The sequence below is a fragment of the Amblyraja radiata genome, chromosome 4, assembly GCF_010909765.2.
Source record: "Amblyraja radiata isolate CabotCenter1 chromosome 4, sAmbRad1.1.pri, whole genome shotgun sequence".
In the NCBI taxonomy this organism is placed as follows: Eukaryota; Metazoa; Chordata; class Chondrichthyes; order Rajiformes; family Rajidae; genus Amblyraja; species Amblyraja radiata.
Genome location: NC_045959.1, coordinates 115,274,909 through 115,296,062, shown reverse-complemented (window position 1 = coordinate 115,296,062; position 21,154 = coordinate 115,274,909). Strand labels below are relative to the sequence as shown.

The window sequence follows — 21,154 nt, the reverse complement described above, 5'->3', positions numbered from 1 at the left end:
CGAAACGTCACCCATTCCTTCTCTCCAAAGATGAATGAATGGATAAGTTGATTGGCCAAGTATGTTCACATACAAGGAATTTGCCTTGGTGCTCCGCCCGCAAGTAGCAACACGACATACAGTAAACAATTATGAATAAAACATAAAACATTAAAACATTAAGAATAAAACATTACATGCTGCCTGACCCGCTGAGTTACTCCAGCACTTTGTGTCTATCTTCGGTGTAAACCGGCATCTGCAGTTCCTTCTCGCACATCGTCTTCGGAGTGGTCACATCTAATTCTTAATTTTTTAATGAAAGTTATGCTGAATCTTTTGTGATCCATCTGCTTAAGTTCGCTGTACCAAAATCCTTGGGCTGAATTTAGAGATACAGCATGAAAAGAGGCCATTCGGCCCCCCGATCCATGCCAACCATCGATCACCCGTTCATGGTCACGGTGGCACAGCGGTAGAGTCGATGCCTTACAGCGAATGCAGCGCCAGAGAACCGGGTTCGATCCCGACTACGGGTGCTGTCTGTACGGAGTTTGTACGTTCTCCCCGTGACCTGCGTGGGTTTTCTCCGAGATCTTCGGTCTCCTCCTAACGCTCCAAAGACGTGCAGGTTTGTAGGTTAATTGGCTTGGTATTAAAAGTAAAAGAATTGTCCCTGGTGGGTGTTAGTGTCTGGTGATCGCTGGTCGACGCGGACACGGGGTCGAAGGGCCTGTTGCCACGCTGTATTTCTAAACTAAACGGAACACACTGAGCTGCAGCCTCAGCATTTGTGGAGTTCCACATCAGTCCAACGCACTCTCTGGAAAAGAAATCGCTCAGTGCTGAGGAGGCTGAAAAATAATCCCTGGTGGGATTCCAAGCCGAGTTTCTGCATCGTGATTAAGAACTTTCCTGTGAATAATTAATGGTAGATTGATAAATCGCCCCGCACAGCCACATCTGACACTTCCAGTTTGTAAAGCAGGATTCAGATTGTACACTGATGTACACTGGAAGGAACAGTGGAAATACTGATAAATCCACAGCAATGTTGACACTCAGAACTTTACTTTAGTTTAATGTAGTTTAATATAGTTTAGTTTAGTTTGGTTTAATTTATGTTAGTTTAGTTTAGTCTAGTTTAGCTTGCTGAGATATATGCTGAGAGAATTGAGCGGCTGGGCTTGTACACTCTGGAGTTTAGAAGGATGATAGGGTATCTTATTGAAACATATAAGAATGTTAAGGGTTACAAAATCCTGATCCTCACCTACAAAGCCCTCCACCATCTGGCCCCCCCATATCTCACTGACCTCCTCTCCCCCTACCAACCCTCACGGTCCCTCAGATCCACATCAGCCGGTCTCCTCTCCATCCACAAGTCCAACCTCCGCAGTTTTGGGGACAGAGCCTTCTCCAGGGCAGCTTCCAGGCTCTGGAACTCCCTCCCCCAACTGATCCGAAAATTCCGTGTCCCTCACCATCTTCCAGTCCCGCCTCAATACCCATCTCTTCACCTCTGCCTATCCTTAGCCCCACGTCCCCCTCCCTTTTCATCTGTACATTAATTGCCTCATATTGTGTTTTGAATTGTATTCTGTCTTTACTTTGTGTACTAGTCATGTCTCTACTATTTATTTCATTCCCCTTACATGTTTTTCCTCTACCTGCTAAATTTTTGTAAGGTTTCCTTGAGACTCTTGAAAGGCGCCCATAAATAAAATTTATTATTATTATTATTATTACACGCTAGAGGCAGGAAACGTGTTCCCAATGTTGGGGGAGTCCAGAACCAGGGGCCACAGTTTAAGAATAATGGGTAAGCCATTTAGAACAGAGCACCACAATTTTGGCACCATTTAAAATTACGAAAAACACAAACAGTCCAAAGTCCAAAGTCCCGTCCACATGTTACAATAGACAATAGGTGCAGGAGTAGGTCATTTGGCCCTTCGAGCCAGCACCGCCATTCAATGTGATCATGGCTGATCATCCCCAATCAGTACCCCGTTCCTGCCTTCTCCTCTTATCCCCTGACTTAGGAAAGATGGAGTCCCCCCCTCCCCCCGATCTAGATAAGCCCGACACGATGTCCCTCAAGAGCTAGAGCAATATCCCAGTCTAAATTCACTGGCGTTTAGAAGGATGAGAGGATATCTTGTAGAAATGAAATGAGAGAGGATCTTGTAGATACAAGAAAAATGTTTCCCATGTTGGGGGATTACAGAACCAGGGGTCACACAGTTTAAGAATAAGGGGTAGGCCGTTTAGGACTAAGATGAGGACAAACTTCTTCACCCAGAGAGTTGTGAATCTGTGGAATTCTCTGCCATAGAAGGCAGCGGAAGCCAATTCACTGGATGTTTTCAAGAAAGAGTTAGATTTAGCGCCTGTGGCTCAAGGAATCAAGGGATATGGGGACACGGTAGACAAAATTGCTGAAGAACCTCAGCGGGTGCGGCAGCATCAATGGAGCGAAGGAAATAGGCACCGTTCCAGGCCGAAACCCTTCTTCAGACTGATGCAGGGTGGGGGGGAGCGGGAAGAAGAAAGGAAGAGGAGGAGCCAGAGGGCTGAGGGAGAGCTGAGAAGGGGAGGAGACAGCAAAGGCTACCGGAAATTGGAGTAGTCAATGTTCAAGCCGCTGGGGTGCAGACTGCCCAAGCGGAATATGAGGTGCAGGAATGGGGTACTGATTTTAGATGATCAGCCATGGGCTCGAAGGGCCGAACTCCTGTTTTTCTATGTTTCTCTCCTCCCGGCCCACCCCTCGCGTCCATCATCGCCCGTGTCTCCGGTCTTCGGGGCATGCAATCTTCCGCTGCACTTGCCGTTGTGTCTTCGTTCTGGGTGGGCGATGAGTCTTTGTTCTGGTGGGCCGCTGGTCCCGCCCTTGCCCCTTGTCCCCGTGAGCGAACGAAGGTCTGGGACCACCGTGATGAGTGATTACAGATCCACTCCTGGGCCCAGCATGCAGCGAGTCGCCGGGCTTTTAAAAATAAAAATCTCAGGAGATACAGCGCGCAAACAGGCCCTTCAGCCCACCGGGTCCGCGCCGACCAGCGATACCCGCACGTTAACACTATCCTACACACACACACTAGGGACAATTTACATTTACACCAAGCCAATTAAACTACAAACCCTGTACGTCTTTGGTGTGCGGGGGGGGGGGGGACCGAAGATCTCGGAGAAAACCCACGCTGGTCATGGGGAGAACGTGCAAACTCCGTACAGACAGCACCCGTAGTCGGGATCGAATCCGGGTCTCTGGCGCTGTAAGGCAGCAACTCTACCACTACGCCACTGTGCTGCCATCTTAGGCGCCATCTTGGTTGTGGAGACATGAATGAAACGTGAAGTATAAGCGAGTTTGGTATTCCGACTGTGCATGCCCAGGTCATAGGTCACTCGCTATAAACATTCTCGGCAAGTGTGGTGCTGCTTTGTGTGCAGGCTTGCGTTTCGTCCGTGGTCGGGATCGGGCCCGTGTCGCCGGCGGTCCGGGCGCGGTTAAGTTGTTGCTGGGCCGTTCCCGTCCCGACCCTGAACCGGGGGTGTCCGGGGGGCTCCAGCTCGCTCCAGCTGGCTCCAGCTCGGCTCTGCCTGTCCCGCCAGGTTGGCCGGCATTCCGGGACTGGCCCGGAGCGGTGGCGGCCCCAGACTTGCAGCCGGCGCGAATGGGGGGGCGGGACGTTGGGTCTGGCTCGGCTCTTCTCTGGGGGAACGGGGACCATCCAGTGGCGGTTCGGTCCTGGCTGCGGGTCTGTGTCCGCGCAGCTGCCTAGAATGTCTCTCCGCCAGTCCAGTCTCTCCCCCTGTCTCAGTCTGAAGAAGGGTTTTGGCCCGAAACGTTGCCGATTTCCTTCGCTCCATAGATGCTGCTGCACCCGCTGAGTTTCTCCAGCATTTTTGTCTACCTCCCACTCGCATCTACCCCATCTCTCTCTCTCTCTCTCTCTCTCTCTCGCTGTTACACCCTGCTCTCCCGCTACCTGGCACCCCCTGTTCCCCAGATTAAATATATTTTGACACATAAAACATAAATAAAGATAAGAATTTATACACAGTGTGTATAGTCAGCGCTTCATTCGATTTTTCTTTATCGCGAGTGACCTTTGACAAATCCCATGATTCCTTGTGTTTTTCGGAATACCGAACTCGCTTAATGTCACCCCTGTGCTTTTGCCACTTGACAGATTTGGCGAGGAACACTGGCAAGGAAGCGTTGTCGGGGCATGAGAGCTGTCTACACCATCATGACTCACTACAAGACCTACAAAGTCAAGGCCTATCTCACGGAGATAATGAGGCGTTTCCAGAACGTACGGAGCATGAGCGACTACGGGAAGAGCGTGGTTTGGCCAACGCCGCCCACAGTCTTGGTCCCCTTTGACGAGAACATGAAGTACCTCTTCAGAAGGTGAAACATATTTGTCAAGAGTGTTCTTGCCCAGTTGTGCACAAAAAGGCAGGTCAGTTGCTCCAGCACTTTGTGTCTGTCGGGTCATAGAGAGTCATAGAGACACATAGTTTGGAAACAGGCCCTTCGGCCCAACTTGCCCGCACCGGCCAACATGTCCCAGCTACACTAGTCCCACCTGCCATGTGTGACTTGGTCCATATCCCTCCAAACCTGTCCTATCCATGTACCTGTCTAACTGTTTCTTAAACGTTGGGATAGTCCCAGCCTCAACTACCTCCTCTGGCAGCTTGTTCCATACACCCACCGTGTGTGGAAAAGTTACCCCTCAGATTCCTATTAAATCTTCCCCCCTCACCTTACATCGATGTCCTCTGGTCCTCGATTCACCTACTCTGGGCAAGAGACTCTGTGCGTCTACCCGATCTATTCCTCCTATTTATACAACACTATAAGATCACCCCTCATCCTCCTGCGCTCCAAGGAATAGAATACAACCCTACTCAACCTCTCCCTATAGCTCACACTCTCTAGTCCTGGCAACAGTCTCGTAAATCTTCTCTATACCCTTTCCAGCTTGACAACATCTTTCCTATAACATGGTGCCCAGAACTGAACACAGTACTCTAAATGCGGCCTCACCAATGTCTTATACAACTGCAACATGACCTCCCAACTTCTATACTCAATACTCTGACTGATGAAGGCCAATGTGCCAAAAATCTTTTTGACCACCTTATCTACCTGCGACTCAACCTTCAAGGAACCATGCACCTGTACTCCTAGATCTCTCTGCTCTACAACACTACCCAGAAGCCTACCATTCACTGTGTAGGCCCTGCCCTTGTTCGACGTCCCAAAATGCAACACCTCAAGGGGCTTTGGACAACAAGATCGCCAACTAATCCTTCCTCATTACACAAAACCCAGTGTAGGATGGCCTGCCCTCTAGTCAGTTCCTCTACATATTGGTTTAAAAACCCATCACGTAAACATTCCAGGAAATCCTCCTCCTCAGCACTGTTACCAATTTGGTTGGCCCAATCTATATGTAGATTAAAGTCACCCATGATAACCGCTGTACCTTTGCTACACCCATCCCTAATTTCCTGCTTGATGCTATCCCCAACCTCCCTACTGCTGTGTGGTGGTCTGTATGCAACTCCAACAAGGGTTTTCTGCCCTTGGCTATTTCACAGTTCTACTCATACCGATTCTACAGCATCCAAGCTAATGTCTCTTCTTGCTGTTGCATTAATCTCCTCTTTAACCAGCAATGCCACCCCACCTCCTCTTCCTTTCTGTCTATCCTTCCTGAATATCGAATAGCCCTGCGTTTAGCTACAAGCCTTGGTTACCTGGAGCCATGTCTCTGTAATTCCAACTATATCATATTCTTTAATTACTAACTGCGCATTCAATTCATCCACCGTATTACGAATGCTCCTCGCATTAGGGCACAAAGCTTTCAGGTTAGTTTTTCTTATCTCCCTTCTATCTTTTGCTTCTGTCCTCCTTTTAGAAACGGGAATAGTGCCGGAGGATTGGCGTACTGCGCATGTTGTTCCATTGTTTAAAAAGGGGTCTAAGAGTAAACCTAGCAATTATAGACCTGTTAGTTTGACGTCAGTGGTGGGCAAATTAATGGAAAGGATACTTAGAGATAATATATATAAGCATCTGGATAAACAGGGTCTGATTAGGAACAGTCAACATGGATTTGTGCCTGGAAGGTCATGTTTGACTAATCTTCTTGAATTTTTTGAAGAGGTTACTTGGGAAATTGATGAGGGTAAAGCAGTGGATGTTGTATATATGGACTTCAGTAAGGCCTTTGACAAGGTTCCTCATGGAAGGTTGGTTAAGAAGGTTCAATGGTTGGGTATTAATGGTGGAGTAACAAGATGGATTCAACAGTGGCTGAATGGGAGATGCCAGAGAGTAATGGTGGATGGTTGTTTGTCAGGTTGGAGGCCAGTGACTAGTGGGGTGCCACAGGGATCTGTGTTGGGTCCACTGTTGTTTGTCATGTACATCAATGATCTGGATGATGGTGTGGTAAATTGGATTAGTAAGTATGCAGATGATACTAAGATAGGTGGGGTTGTGGATAATGAAGTAGATTTTCAAAGTCTACAGAGAGATTTATGCCAGTTGGAAGAGTGGGCTGAAAGATGGCAGATGGAGTTTAATGCTGATACGTGTGAGGTGCTACATCTTGGCAGGACAAATCAAAATAGGACGTACATGGTAAATGGTAGGGAATTGAAGAATGCAGGTGAACAGAGGGATCTGGGAATAACTGTGCACAGTCCCCTGAAAGTGTAATCTCATGTAGATAGGGTGGTAAAGAAAGCTTTTGGTGTGCTGGCCTTTATAAATCAGAGCATTGAGTATAGAAGTTGGGATGTAACGTTAAAATTGTACAAGGCATTGGTGAGGCCAATTCTGGAGTACAGTGCACAATTTTGGTCGCCTAATTATAGGAAGGATGTCAACAAAATAGAGATAGTACAGAAGAGATTTACTAGAATGTTGCCTGGGTTTCAGCAACTAAGTTACAGAGAAAGGTTGAACAAGCTAGGGCTTTATTCTTTGGAGCGCAGAAGGTTAAGGGGGGACTTGATAGAGGTCTTTAAAATGATGAGAGGGATAGACAGAGTTGACGTGGATAAGCTTTTCCCACTGAGAGTAGGGAAGATTCAAACAAGGGGACATGACTTGAGAATTAAGGGACTGAAGTTTAGGGGTAACATGAGGGGGAACTTCTTTACTCAGAGAGTGGTGGCTGTGTGGAATGAGCTTCCAGTGAAGGTGGTGGAGGCAGGTTCGTTTTTATCATTTAAAAATAAATTGGATAGTTATATGGACGGGAAAGGAATGGAGGGTTATTGTCTGAGCGCAGGTAGATGGGACTAGGGGAGAATACGTGTTCGGCACGGACTAGAAGGGTCGAGATGGCCTGTTTCCGTGCTGTAATTGTTATATGGTTATATGGTTATATTGTTATGGTCCTTGCATTGGGTCCCATCCCCCTGCCCTGTTAGTTTAAACTTGGCCATTCCTACACTGTCTTTCCCATTAGCTGCACGGATACATGTCCACGTTGTCGACTTCACCCAACTTAGTGTAGCACTAGCCAACCTGCCTGCCAGAATAGCTCTGGCAAACCTGCCTGCATTCACCCTGTCTATTCCTCCCTTTATTTTGTACAACTCTATAAGATCAAATAGACAACAATTAGGGGCGGCACCGTGGCGCAGCGGCAGAGTTGCTGCCTTACAGCATCAGAGACCCAGGTTCAATCCTGACTACTGGTGCTGTCTATACGGAGTTTGCACGTTCTCCGCCGTGACCTGCGTGGGGTTTCTCCAGTTTTCTCCCGCAATCCAAAGACGCGCAGGTATGTAGGTCCATTGGCTTCAGTAAATTGTCCCCTAGTGTGTAGGACAGTGCTAGTGTACGGGGTGATTGCTGGTCGGCGCGGACTCGGTGGGCGAGTTTATCTCCAAACTAAACCAAACTACAATCACAAATGTCAAATAAATGTCAGATCTTATCAAGTCAATAAGATCTATCGGATAAGCCTCAACATTGAAACATAGAAACATAGAAAATAGGTGCAGTAGGCCATTCGGCCCTTCGAGCCTGCACCGCCATTCGATATGATCATGGCTGATCATCCAACTCGGTATCCCATCCCTGCCTTCTCTCCATACCCCCTGATCCCCTTAGCCACAAGGGCCGCATCTAACTCCCTCTTAAATATAGCCAATGAACTGGCCTCAAATAATCTTCCTGCATCTAGCCTGTCCAACCCCTTAAGAATTTTGTAAGTTTCTATAAAATCCCCCCTCAATCTTCTAAATTCTAGCGTGTACAAGCCGAGTCTATCAAGTCTTTCTTCATATGAAAGTCCTGCCATCCCAGGAATCAGTCTGGTGAACCTTCTCTGTACTCCCTCTATGGCAAGAATGTCTTTCCTCAGATTAGGAGACCAAAACTGTACGCAATACTCCAGGTGTGGTCTCACCAAGACCCTGTACAACTGCAGTAGAACCTCCCTGCTATTTTACGCAAATCCTTTTGCTATGAATGCTAACATACCATTTGCTTTCTTCACTGCCTGCTGCACCTGCATTCCTACTTTCAACACCCAGGTCTCGTTGCATCTCCCCTTTTCCTAATCGGCCACCATTCAGATAATAGTCTACTTTCCTGTTTTTGCCAGCAAAGTGGGTAACCTCACATTTATCCACATTATACTGCATCTGCCATGCATTTGTCCACTCACCCAATCTATCTAAGTCACCTTGCAGCCTCCTAGCATCCTCCTCACAGCTCACACTGCCCCCCAGCTTTGTGTCATCTGCAAACTTGGAGATGTTGCATTCAATTCCCTCATCCAGATCATTAATATATATTGTAAATAGCTGGGGTCCCAGCACTGAGCCTTGCGGTACCCCACTAGTCACTGCCTGCTATTCTGAAAAGGACCCGTTTACTCCTACTCTTTGCTTCCTGTCTGCCAGCCAGTTCTCTATCCACATCAATACTGAACCCCCAATACCGTGTGCTTTAAGTTTGTATACTAATCTCTTATGTGGGACCTTGTCGAAAGCCTTCTGAAAGTCCAGATATAACACATCCACTGGTTCTCCCTTATCCACTCTACTAGTTACATCCCTGAAAAATTCTATAAGATTCGTCAGACATGATTTACCTTTCATAAATCCATGCTGACTTTGTCCAATTCCCCGTTTTCTCTCTCCCTCCCTTTTTAAAAAGTGGGGTTACATTAGCTACCCTCCAATCCTCAGGAACTACTCCAGAATCTAAAGAGTTTTGAAAAATGATCACTAATGCCTCCACTATTTCTGCGGCTACTTCCTCAAGTACTCTGGGAAGCAACTTATCTGGCTCTGGGGATGTATCGGCCTTTAATCCATTCAATTTACCTAACACCACTTCCCAGCTAACCTGGATTTCACTCAGTTCCTCCATCTCATTTAACCCCCGGTCCCTTGCTATTTCCGGCAGATTATTTATGTCTTCCTTAGTGAAGACAGTAACAAAGTAGTTATTCAATTGGTCTGCCATGTCCTTGTTCCCCATGATCAATTCGCCTGTTTCTGACTGCAAGGGACCTACATTTGTTTTAACTAATCATTTCCTCTTCACATATCTATAAAAACCTTTGCAGTCAGTTTTTATGTTCCCTGCCAGTTTTCTTTCATAATCTATTTCCCCTTTCCTAATTAAGCCTTTTGTCCTCCTCTGCTGGACTCTGAATTTCTCCCAGTCCTCTGGTAGGCTGATTTTTCTGGCTAATTTGTACGTTTCATCTTTTGTTTTGATACTATCCCTGATTTCCCTTGTTATCCACGGATGCACTACCTTCCCTGATTTATTCTTTTGCCAAACTGGGATGAACAATTGTTGTAGTTCATCCATGCAGTTTTTAAATGCCTTCCATTGCATATCCACCCTTTAAGAATCATTTGCCAGTCTATCTTGGCCAATTCATGTCTCATACCCTCAAAGTCACCTTTCTTTAAGTTCAGGACCCCTGTTTCTGAATTAACAATGTCACTCTCCATAACCATATAACCATATAACAATTACAGCATGGAAACAGGCCATCTCGACCCTTCTAGTCCGTGCCGAACACGTATTCTCCCCTAGTCCCATATACCTGCGCTCAGACCATAACCCTCCATTCCTTTCCCGTCCATATAACTATCCAATTTATTTTTAAATGATAAAAACGAACCTGCCTCCACCACCTTCAGTGGAAGCTCATTCCACACAGCCACCACTCTCTGAGTAAAGAAGTTCCCCCTCATGTTACCCCTAAACTTCTGTCCCTTAATTCTCAAGTCATGTCCCCTTGTTTGAATCTTCCCTACTCTCAGTGGGAAAAGCTTATCCACGTCAACTCTGTCTATCCCTCTCATCATTTTAAAGACCTCTATCAAGTCCCCCCTTAACCTTCTGCGCTCCAAAGAATAAAGCCCTAACTTGTTCAACCTTTCTCTGTAACTTAGTTGCTGAAACCCAGGCAACATTCTAGTAAATCTCCTCTGTACTCTCTCTATTTTGTTGACATCCTAATGAAGAACTCAACCATATTATGGTCACTCTTGCCCAAGGGGCCACGCACAACCAGACTGCTAACTAACCCTTCCTCATTACTCAATACCCATTCTAGAATAGCCTGCTCTCTCGTTAGTTTCTCTACATGTTGGTTTAGAAAACTATCCCGCATACATTCCAAGAAATCCTCTTCCTCAGCACCCCTGCCAATTTGATTCCCCCAATCTATATGTAGATTGAAGTCACCCATTATAATTGTTTTACCTTTGTTGCACACATTTCTAATTTCCTGTTTGATACCATCTCCAACTCCACTACTACTGTTAGGTGGCCTGTACACAACTCCCACTAGCGTTTTCTGCCCCTTAGTGTTTCGCAGCTCTACCAATATCGATTCCACATCCTCCAAGCTAATGTCCTTCCTTTCTATTGCGTTAATCTCCTCTCTAACCAGCAACGCTACCCCGCCTCCTTTTCCTTTCTGTCTATCCCTCCTGAATATTGAATATCCCTGGATGTTCAGCTCCCAGCCTTGGTCACCCTGGAGCCATGTCTCCGTGATCCCAACTATATCATATTCATTAATAACTATCTGCACATTCAACTCATCCACCTTATTACGAATGCTCCTTGCTTTAAGATACAAAGCCTTCAGGCTTGTTTTTACAACACTCTTACCCCTTATACAATTATGTTGAAAAGTGGCCCTTTTTGATTTTTGCCCTGGTTTTGTCTGCCTGCCACTTTTACTTTTCACCTTGCTACCTATTGCTTCTACCCTCATTTTACACCCCCCTGCCTCTCTGCTCTTGCACCCATCCCCCTGCCACATTAGTTTAAATCCTCCCCGACATCACTAGCAAACACTCCCCCAAGCACATTGGTTCCATTCTAGCCCAGGTGCAGACCGTCCTGTTTGTACTGGTCCCACCTCCCCCAGAACTGGTTCCAATGCCCTAGAAATTTGAATCCCTCCCCCTTGCACCATTTTTCAAGCCACGTATTCATCTGCAATATCCTCCTATTTCTACTCGTGGCACTGGTAGTAATCCAGAGATTATTACCTTTGAGGTCCTACTTTTAAGTTTATCTCCTAGTTCCCTAAATTCACCTTGTAGGACCTCATCCCTTTTTTTACCTATATCGTTGGTGCCAATATGCACCACGACAACTGGCTATTCACCCTCCCTCTCCAGAATGTTCTGCAGTTGTTCAGTGACATCCCTGACCCTTGCACCAGGGAGGCAACATACCATCCTGGAGTCTCGTTTGCGGCCGCAGAAACGCCTATCTATTCCCCTTACAATTGAATCCCCTGTTACTATTGCCCTTCCACTCATTTTTCTCTCCTCCTGTGCTGCAGAGCCACCCATGGTGCCATGAACTTGGCTGCTGCTGCCTTCCCCTGATGAGCCATCTCCCCCAACAGTATCCAAAATGGTATACCTGTTTAGGAGGGAGATGACCGCAGGGGACTCCTGCACTACCTGCCTCCTGGCCCTTTCTGTCCTCTTACCTTTTACCTGCGGTGTGACCAACTCGCTGTACGTGCTATTCACGACTTTCTCAGCATCGTGGATGCTCCACTATGAATCCAACCGTAGCTCCAATCGTTCAATGCGGTCTGCCAGGAGCTGCAGCTGGACACACTTCCTGCAAACGTAGTCACCAGGGACACCGACCATATCCCTGATCTCCCACATGTTGCAGGCTGAGCAAACCACGGGGCCAATCTCCACTGACATAGCTTACTCCCAAATTAAATCAACTCCCTCACACTATAAAAATCTTTATCCTTTAAACTGTACCTTTACTAATAAATACTGTACCCTTAACTCACAGAACCCTTAACTCACAGAACCCTCAACTCACAGAACCATCAACTCACAGAACCCTCAACTCACAGAACCCTTAACTCACAGAACCCTCAACTCACAGAACCATCAACTCACAGAATCCTTAACTCACTGAACCCTCAACTCACAGAACCCTCAACTCACAGAACCCTTAACTCACAGAACCCTCAACTCACAGAACCCTCAACTCACAGAACCCTCAACTCACAGAACCCTCAACTCACAGAACCCTTAACTCACAGAACCCTCAACTCACAGAACCCTCAACTCACAGAACCCTTAACTCACTGAACCCTTAACTCACAGAACCCTCAACTCACAGAACCCTCAACTCACTGAACCCTCAACTCACAGAACCCTCAACTCACAGAACCCTCAACTCACAGAACCCTTAACTCACAGAACCCTCAACTCACAGAACCCTCAACTCACAGAACCCTTAACTCACAGAACCCTTAACCTGAAAGCAGAAATGCAAACCTGGGGATGCACCCAATCAGCTGCTTCCTCTGGTCCTCTTCCACCAATCAGAGGCTTCCTCTGGTCCTCTTCCACCAATCACCCTTCTCTGTAACGCTGCAGATTTGGGTAACTCCTCCTCTCACCAACGGCTCCCCGGGCCTCCGTGAAAGCAAGCCCCGCGCTCGATTTTTAACTCACCGCCCAGGACATAACCCTAAAGGATGTGCTGGCTCTGGAGCGGGTCCAGAGGAGGTTTACAAGAATGATCCCAGGAATGAGTGGGTTAACATATGATGAGCGTTTGACGGCACTGGTCCTGTACTCGCTGGGGTTTAGAAGAATGAGGGGGGACCTCATTGAAACTTACCGAATAGTGAAAGGCTTGGAGAGAATGGATGTGGAGAGGATGTTTCCACTAGTGGGAGAGTCTAGGACTAGAGGGCACAGCCTCAGAATAAAAGGATGTTCCTTTAGGAAGTTGAAGAGGAATTTCTGTAGTCAGAGGGTGGTGAATCTGTGGACTTCATTGCCACAGACGGCTGTGGAGGCCCTCGGACTATCTTTGATCGGACTTTATAGGTTTTACTTTGCACTAAACGGTATTCCCTTATCATGTATCTAAACACTGTAAATGGCACAATTGTGATCATGTATTGTTTTCCCGCTGACTGGTTAGCACGCAACAAAAGCTTTTCACTGTACCTCGGTACTGGTGACAATAAACTGAAGTGAACAGAGACTGGCAGGTTCTTGATTAGTACGGGTGTCAGGGGTAATGGGGAGAAGGCAGGAGAATGGGGTTAGGAGGGAGAGATAGATCAGCCATGATTGAATGGCAGAGTAGACTTGATGGGCCGAATGGCCTAATTCTGTTCCTAGAACTTGGGGACTTATAACCTTGTGAAAGCAATCCAACTGTTAAGTGTTTAGTTTAGTGTAGTTTAGAGATACAGCGCGGAAACAGGCCCTTCGGCCCACCGGGTCCGCGCCGACCAGCGATCCCCACATATTAACACTATCCTACACCCACTGGGGACAATTTTTACATTTACCAAGCCAATTCACCTACAAACCTGCACGTCTTTAGAGTGTGGGAGGAAACCGAAGATCTGGGAGAAAACCCACGCAGGTCACGGGGAGAACGTACAGACTCCGTACAGACAGCGCCTGAAGTTGGGGTCGAACCCACGTCTCCGTCGCTGCATTCGCTGTAAGGCAGCGACTCTACCACGGCGCCACCGTGACCGCCCGAACGCCCGTTAAACCGCATGATTCCTTTGCAGGTGGAGGGCGCGGCAGATCGTGAAGAACATCGCACCGTCCGATATGCCGCAGATCAAGGCCAAGATCGCAGGCATGGACTCGTTCCTGGGCCGGAGGCAAGACTGGGGCGTGCAGCGAAGCTGGGAGCGAGACTACCTCTCGTCTGTGAGTACACGTACACACAAACCTGTCCACAATCTCTGCACAACTACAATGGGTGACGTTCTCAGTTCAGGATCCTTCTTGACCCAACCTGAAATGTCGCAATCATAAGGTGATAAGGTCATAAGGAATAGGAGCAGAACTAGGACATTCCGCCCATCAAGTCTACTCCGCTATTCAATCATAGAAACACAGAAACATAGAAAATAGGTGCAGGAGGAGGCCGTTCGGCCCTTCGAGCCAGCTCCGCCATTCAATGTGATCATGGCTGATCTATCTCTCCCTCCTAACCCCATTAGACAATAGACAATAGGCGCAGGAGTAGGCCATTTGGCCCTTCGAGCCAGCACCGCCATTCAATGTGATCATGGCTGATCATCCCCAATCAGTACCCCGTTCCTGCCTTCTCCCCGTATCCCCTGACTCCGCTATCTTAAAGAGCCCTATCTAGCTCTCTCTTGAAAGCATCCAGAGAACCTGCCTCTACCACCCTCTGAGGCAGAGAATTCCACAGGCACAACTCTCTGTGAGAAAAAGTGTTTCCTCGTCTCCGTTCTAAATGGCTTACTCCTTATTCTTAAACTGTGGCCCCTGGTTCTGGACTCCCCCAACATCGGGAACATGTTTCCTTGCCTCTAGTGTGTCCAAGCCCTTAACAATCTTATATGTTTCAATGAGATGCCCTCTCATCCTTCTAAACTCCAGAGTGTACAAGCCCAGCTCCTGCCTTCTCCCCATAACCCCTTAAACCCGTACTAATCAAGAATCTTTCTATCTCTGCCTTAAAAATACCCATTGACTTGGTCTCCACAGCCTTCTGTGGCAAAGAATTCCATAGGTTCACCAGAGATGCTGCCTGACGTGGAAAAAGGCCCTTCGGCCCACCGAGTCCACACCAACTAGCGATCCCCGCACATTAACACTATCCTACACCCACTAGGGACAATTCACATTAATACCAAGCCAATTCACCTACAAACCTGTACGTTTTTGAAGTGTGGGAGGAAACCGAAGATCTCACAGAAACCCTCGCGCCTCACGGGGAGAACGTACAAACTCCGTACCGGCAGGTACGTGGTCGGAGAACACACGCTGACATTGCCAACTCTCTTCTTTCAGGCTAAGGACAACCCGGAGATGATGTCCCAGTACGTCACGGCTGTGAACAGGCTCAAATGCAAGGAAAGGTTCAACAGTGTACTCTTCTCCGCGCATGTGAGAAAGGTGAGGACTCATGGGCCTGTCCCACTTAGGCAATTTTTCAGCGGACTACCGACGACTGTCAAGTTGCCGGCAGTAACCTGAAAAACCGGCACTGGAACGGCGACTGTCAGAGTGGAACACACACACACGCACGCACGCGCGCACACACACAGACACATCTTCCTTCACCAGCCCGTTATGTAAGCGGGGGACAGGGCAAGCGGGGGAACTGCTGTCTGAGTGAAATTCACACGGTGCAAAGCCAATGTGATACAGACACACACCGCGATGAACAGGAAGGTTGGTGCTGTAATTAAGACGGCTAAAGCACAGTGTACGGTAAGTCCTTTAAAAGAGCGGGGGAGGGTGAGAAGGGGGGAGAAGGAGTGGAGACAACCTTTAAGAAGCCAGAGATACACGGCTGTGAAGCTCGGCGGACATTTAACATTACCGGTCGGTTATCCTTGGTTCTGAAAACTACTGCTTACGTTTTTTTTTTTCCCTCAATGTGCCAATGAAATTCACCGGTCAGCACCGGCTACAACCTACGAGAACCTTCGACCTCCTGGCAACCCACTAGGACCTCCTGGCGACCCACCTACGACACGAGAATTCTCGCTACTCTCCATGGCGGCTTCATTCTGGTCGCCGCTAATTTTTCAACATGTCGAAAAATTCTCGGCGACTATAATGAGAATGAGGGAACTCCTCACGACCATGAAGGCGACTCCCCGGCAACCATGTGGCGACTGCATAGTCTCCTGCAGTCGCCTAAAAAGTTGCCTAAGTGGGACAGGCACATACGAAGAAATGTGACTCTCAACCCCATTCTCCTGCCTCCTCCCCGTATCCCCTGACGCCCTTACTAATCAAGAACCTCTCAATCTCCACTTGAAAAATAACCGTTGACTTGGCCTCCACCACCATCTGTGGCAATGAATTCCACAGATTCACCACCCTCTGGCTAAAGAAATTGAACTTGCAAGTTGAGTTTAGTTTTCTGATACAGCGCAGAAAAAAAGGCCCTTTGGCCCACCGAGTCTGCGCCTACCAGCGAATTTAGGAGATTGGTAGGGGATCTTATAGAAACTTACAAAATTCTTAAGGGGTTGGACAGGCTAGATGCAGGAAGATTGCTCCCGATGTTGGGGAAGTCCAGGACAAGGGGTCACAGCTTAAGGATAAGGGGGAAATCCTTTAAAACCGAGATGAGAAGAACTTTTTTCACACAGAGAGTGGTGAATCTCTGGAACTCCCTGCCACAGAGGGTAGTCGAGGCCAGTTCATTGGCTATATTTAAGAGGGAGTTAGATGTGGCCCTTGTGGCTAAGGGGATCAGAGGGTATGGAGAGAAGGCAGGTACAGGATACTGAGTTGGATGATCAGCCATGATCATATTGAATGGCGGTGCAGGCTCGAAGGGCTGAATGGCCTACTCCTGCACCTAATTTCTATGTTTCTATGTTTCTATGATACCTGCACAATAGCACTATACTACACACACACTAGGCACATTTTTACATTCATACCAAGCCAATTAACCTGCAAACCCGTACTTGTTTGGAGTGTGGGAGGAAACCGAAGATCTCAGAGAAAACCCGCGCAAGTTACGGGGAGAACGTACAAACTCCGTACAGACAGCACCCGTAGCCAGGGCCCCTCGCACCATAAGGCAGCAACTCTACCGTTGAGCCACCGTGCCACTTCTTAGTTCAGCTTATCGTCACGTGTACCGAGGTACAGTGAAAAGCTTTTGTTGCGTGCTAACCAGTCAGCGAAAATTCCTCCTCATCTCCTTTCTGAAGGTACGCCCTTGTATTCTGAGGCTGTGCCCTCTGGTCCTAGGCTCTCCCACTAGTGGACACATCCTCTCCACATCCACTCTGTCCAGGCCTTGTACGACAACCTTCCACCTAAGTGAGACTCCATCTACACCTCACGCTGCCTCGGCAGGGCCAGCAGCATAATCAAGGACCAGTCTCACCCCGGCCACTCCCTCTTCTCCCCTCTCCCATCGGGCAAGAGGTACAGAAGTGTGAAAACGCACACCTCCAGATTCAGGGACAGTTTCTTCCCAACTGTTATTAGGCAACTGAACCATCCTCTCACTAACTAGAGAGTGGTCCTGACCACTATCTCATTGGAGACCCTCGGACTATCTTTAATCGGAGTTTATCTTGCGCTGAACATGCACTGAAGGACGATACATGATTACCATCGAGCCATCCAGTCGGCAGATACAGGATAAAGGGAATAACGTTCAGGGCAGGAGGAGGTAGATGAAAGGTCAGGACCGCCCTCGAGTTGGTGATAGGATGGCTCAGCTGCTTGATAACAGCTGGGAAGATAGACACAAAAAGCTGGATTAACTCAGCGGGTCAGGCAGCATCTCTGGAGAGAAGGAATAGGTGATGTTTCGGGTCGAGAACCTTCTTCAGACTTCGAGAGTCGGGGGGAAAGTGAAATGGGAGATATAGAGGGTGATATACAGAGATATAGAACAAATGAATGACAGATATGCAGAAACATATGGACAATAAAGGAAACAGGCCATTGTTAGCTGTGGAGTAGGTGAAAATGAGTTACAGACAATGAAACTCAACAAGACAACAGTGGTGGGGGAGGGACTAGGGTGGGGGAGGGGACTGAGAGAGATGGGATGCTAGGGTTACTTGAAGTTAGAGAAGTCAATGTTCATACCGCTGGGGTGTAAGCTGCCCAAGCGAAATACGAGACGCTGTTCCTCCAATTTGCGCTGGGCCTCACTCTGGCAATGGAGGAGGCCCAGGAGAGAAAGGTCAGTGTGGGAATGGGAGGGGGAGTTCAAGTGTTTGGCAACCGGGAGGTCAGGTAGGTTTAGGCGGACTGAGCGGAGGTGTTCAGCGGAACGATCGCCCAGTCTGCATTTGGGCTCGCCAAGGGTCCACAGATAACAGCTAGGATGAAACAGTTTTTTTGATCTCCCCTGTGACATGAGCAGATATCCTCCGGCACATTACAGGCAGGTTTGACGTGACTGTAAATAGCTTTAAATTATCGTTAGACTGGTCTTCAAAATTTCCGTGCATCATTTCCTTCCTATGTGGTTAGTTATTAGGAACAACAAAAAACCTGACTACGCAATGTGCAAACAGACAGCTGCAAACAACGTTATCACGTCCTCCACAGCCAACAATGGATCATTGTGGGCTCCACTTGGTCATCGGTGCCGGCTCTGAATTGTTCTTTTCAAACCTCTAGTTTCCCTCTCCCCTGACTCTCAGTCTGAAGATACAAGACAACACACAGTATAAATGAACCATTCTATCATCAACTGGAGAGCAGTCCTCACCAACAAGATTATTAAGGGTTTGGACACTCTAGAGGCAGGAAACATGTTCCCTTCTTCTTCTTGCGTATGGCGTGCACAGCCTAAAGTTGTAGGACAACTTGTTCTATTTAATCTTATTCGATTGTGCACGCCAGGTTGATTGCATTCGTCGAAACAGGGCGGACCACGTGAAGGTTGCAATCTTCCACCCCAAAACTTTCCGATGTTGGGGGAAGTCCAGAACTTTCAAGAGAGAGCTAGATAGTGCTCTTAAAGATAGCGAATGGTCTACTCCTGCACCTCTTGTCCATTGTCTATGGTCTATTGACCACCCATCTACCTCATTGGAGACCCTCAGACTATCTTTAATCGGACTTTACTGGACTTTACCTTGCACTAAACGCTATTCCCTTCATCCTGTATCTGTACCCTGTGGACGGCTTGATTGTAATCATGTATTTTCTTTCCGCTGACTGGATAGCACGCAACAAAAAAAGCTTTTCACTGTACCTCGGTACACGTGACACCAAACTAAACTCAAAGAAGAAAATGCTGTTTAGATGATCCGCTGTTGAAAGATTTCACTACAGTGGGCGATACATTGGCACAGTGGTAGAGTTGCCGCCTCACAGCGCCGGGGATCCGGGTTTGACCCTAACTACGGGTGCATTCTGTGCATTGTTTGTACGTTCTCCCAGTGACCCGAGTGGGTTTTCTCCGGGCGCTCCGGTTTCCTCCCAAATCCCAAAGGCGAGCGGGTTTGTAGGTTAACTGGCTTTGGTAAATTGCTCCCTAGTTAGTGGGGAGTGGACGCAAAAGTGGGATAGAACTAGTGTGAGTGGGTCAATGCTGAACTCGGAGGGGCGAAGGGCCTGTTTCCATGCTATATCTCTAAACTAAACTCAACTCATCCTTCCAAACTCCAGCGAGTACAGGCCCAGAGGCGTCAAACGCTCCTCATACGTTAACCCAATCATCCCTGGGATTGTTCTTGTAAACCTCCTCTGGACCCACTCCAGAGCCAGCACATCCCTCCTCAGATGTACCTGTACGCATGCTCACCTGTGCTCTGCACGAGTGTATTTTTACTTCCCTTCTGAACATATAACGTTTCAATAGACAATAGGTGCAGGAGTAGGCCATTTGGCCCTTCGAGCCAGCACCGCCATTCAATGTGATCATGGCTGATCATCCCCAATCAGTTCCCCGTTCCTGCCTTCTCCCCATATCCCCTGACTCCGCTACCTTTAAGAGCCCTATCTAGCTCTCTTGAAAGTTTCCTCAGCAAAAAATTGATCATTTTATTTCTGGAGAATACGGGGGGTACGGTGGAGCAGTTACAGTTTAGTTTATTGTCACATGTAACGAGGTACAGTGAAAAGCTTTTGTTGCGTGCTATCCAGTTAGCGGAAAGACAATACATTATTACAATCAATCCATTTACAATGTGTAGATACTGTACATGATAAGGGGATGACGTCTAGTGCAAGGTAAAGGCAGTAAAGTCCGAGGTTTACCAATGAGGCAGATAGTAGTTCAGCACTGCTCACTGGTTGTGGTTCAATCCTGACTACGGGTGCTGGCTGTACGGAGTATGTACATTCTCCCCGTGACCTGCATGGGTTTTCTTCAAGATCTTTGTTTTCCCCCCACACTCCAAAGACGTACAGGTTTGTAGGTTAATTGGCTCTGCTGTAAATGTAAATTGTCCCTAGAGTGTTTAGGACAGTATTTAGGACATGGTCCATCAACACCGCTGCGCTGGTCAAGAAGGCACAGCAACGACTGTTCTTCCTGAGAACATTAAAAAAGACTGGTCTGCCCCAACAGCTGCTGTCAACATTCTACCGCTGCACCACAGAGAGCATATTAACGTATGGCATCTCTGTGTGGTATCTCAGCTGCACGGAGGCGGAGAGGAGAGCTCTTCAGGAGAGCACGTCGTCCACAGAGCGCAGAGGATCATTGGGACACAGCTACCAGCCTTGGAGGGCATCTACCACACACGGTGCCTCAGGAAGGCCCTCAGCGTCCACAAAGACTCCTCACACCCTTGTAATGGACTGTTCGAACTACTTCCCTCCGGCAGACGTTACAAGGCCATCTACGCCCGAACCTCCAGACTCAGGAACAGCTTCATTCCCAGAGCTATAGTGGCTCTGAACCGGCCCTGCTGAGTGCCCCCCATCCCCCCTGGACTGTCTCCCTCGGATGGTCACGTCGCACAGACACATCTGCACTTTGAACTGTTTTACTGTTTTAATGTTATTTTTACAAATCATGTTCTCGGGGTATCTAAATCAAAATTTTATTAGTTATTTATGTTATGACATCGGATGGAAGCTGCAAACCAAATCTCGTGGCACTTATGTGCAATGACAATAAAATATATTATTA

General features: G+C 47.8%; 1 protein-coding gene across 1 annotated transcript in view; it reads left to right on the top strand.

The window, feature by feature from the left end:
• The window catches only part of LOC116972507 (unconventional myosin-Id-like), a 112,125-nt gene that overhangs the window by 55,907 nt on the left and 35,064 nt on the right, over positions 1 to 21,154 (top strand). Inside the window, exons 17-19 of the mRNA XM_033020287.1 lie at positions 4,182 to 4,405; positions 14,103 to 14,247; positions 15,364 to 15,468. Coding sequence (XP_032876178.1) covers positions 4,182 to 4,405; positions 14,103 to 14,247; positions 15,364 to 15,468 — 474 coding nt within the window. The remainder of the gene's footprint in view (positions 1 to 4,181; positions 4,406 to 14,102; positions 14,248 to 15,363; positions 15,469 to 21,154) is intronic.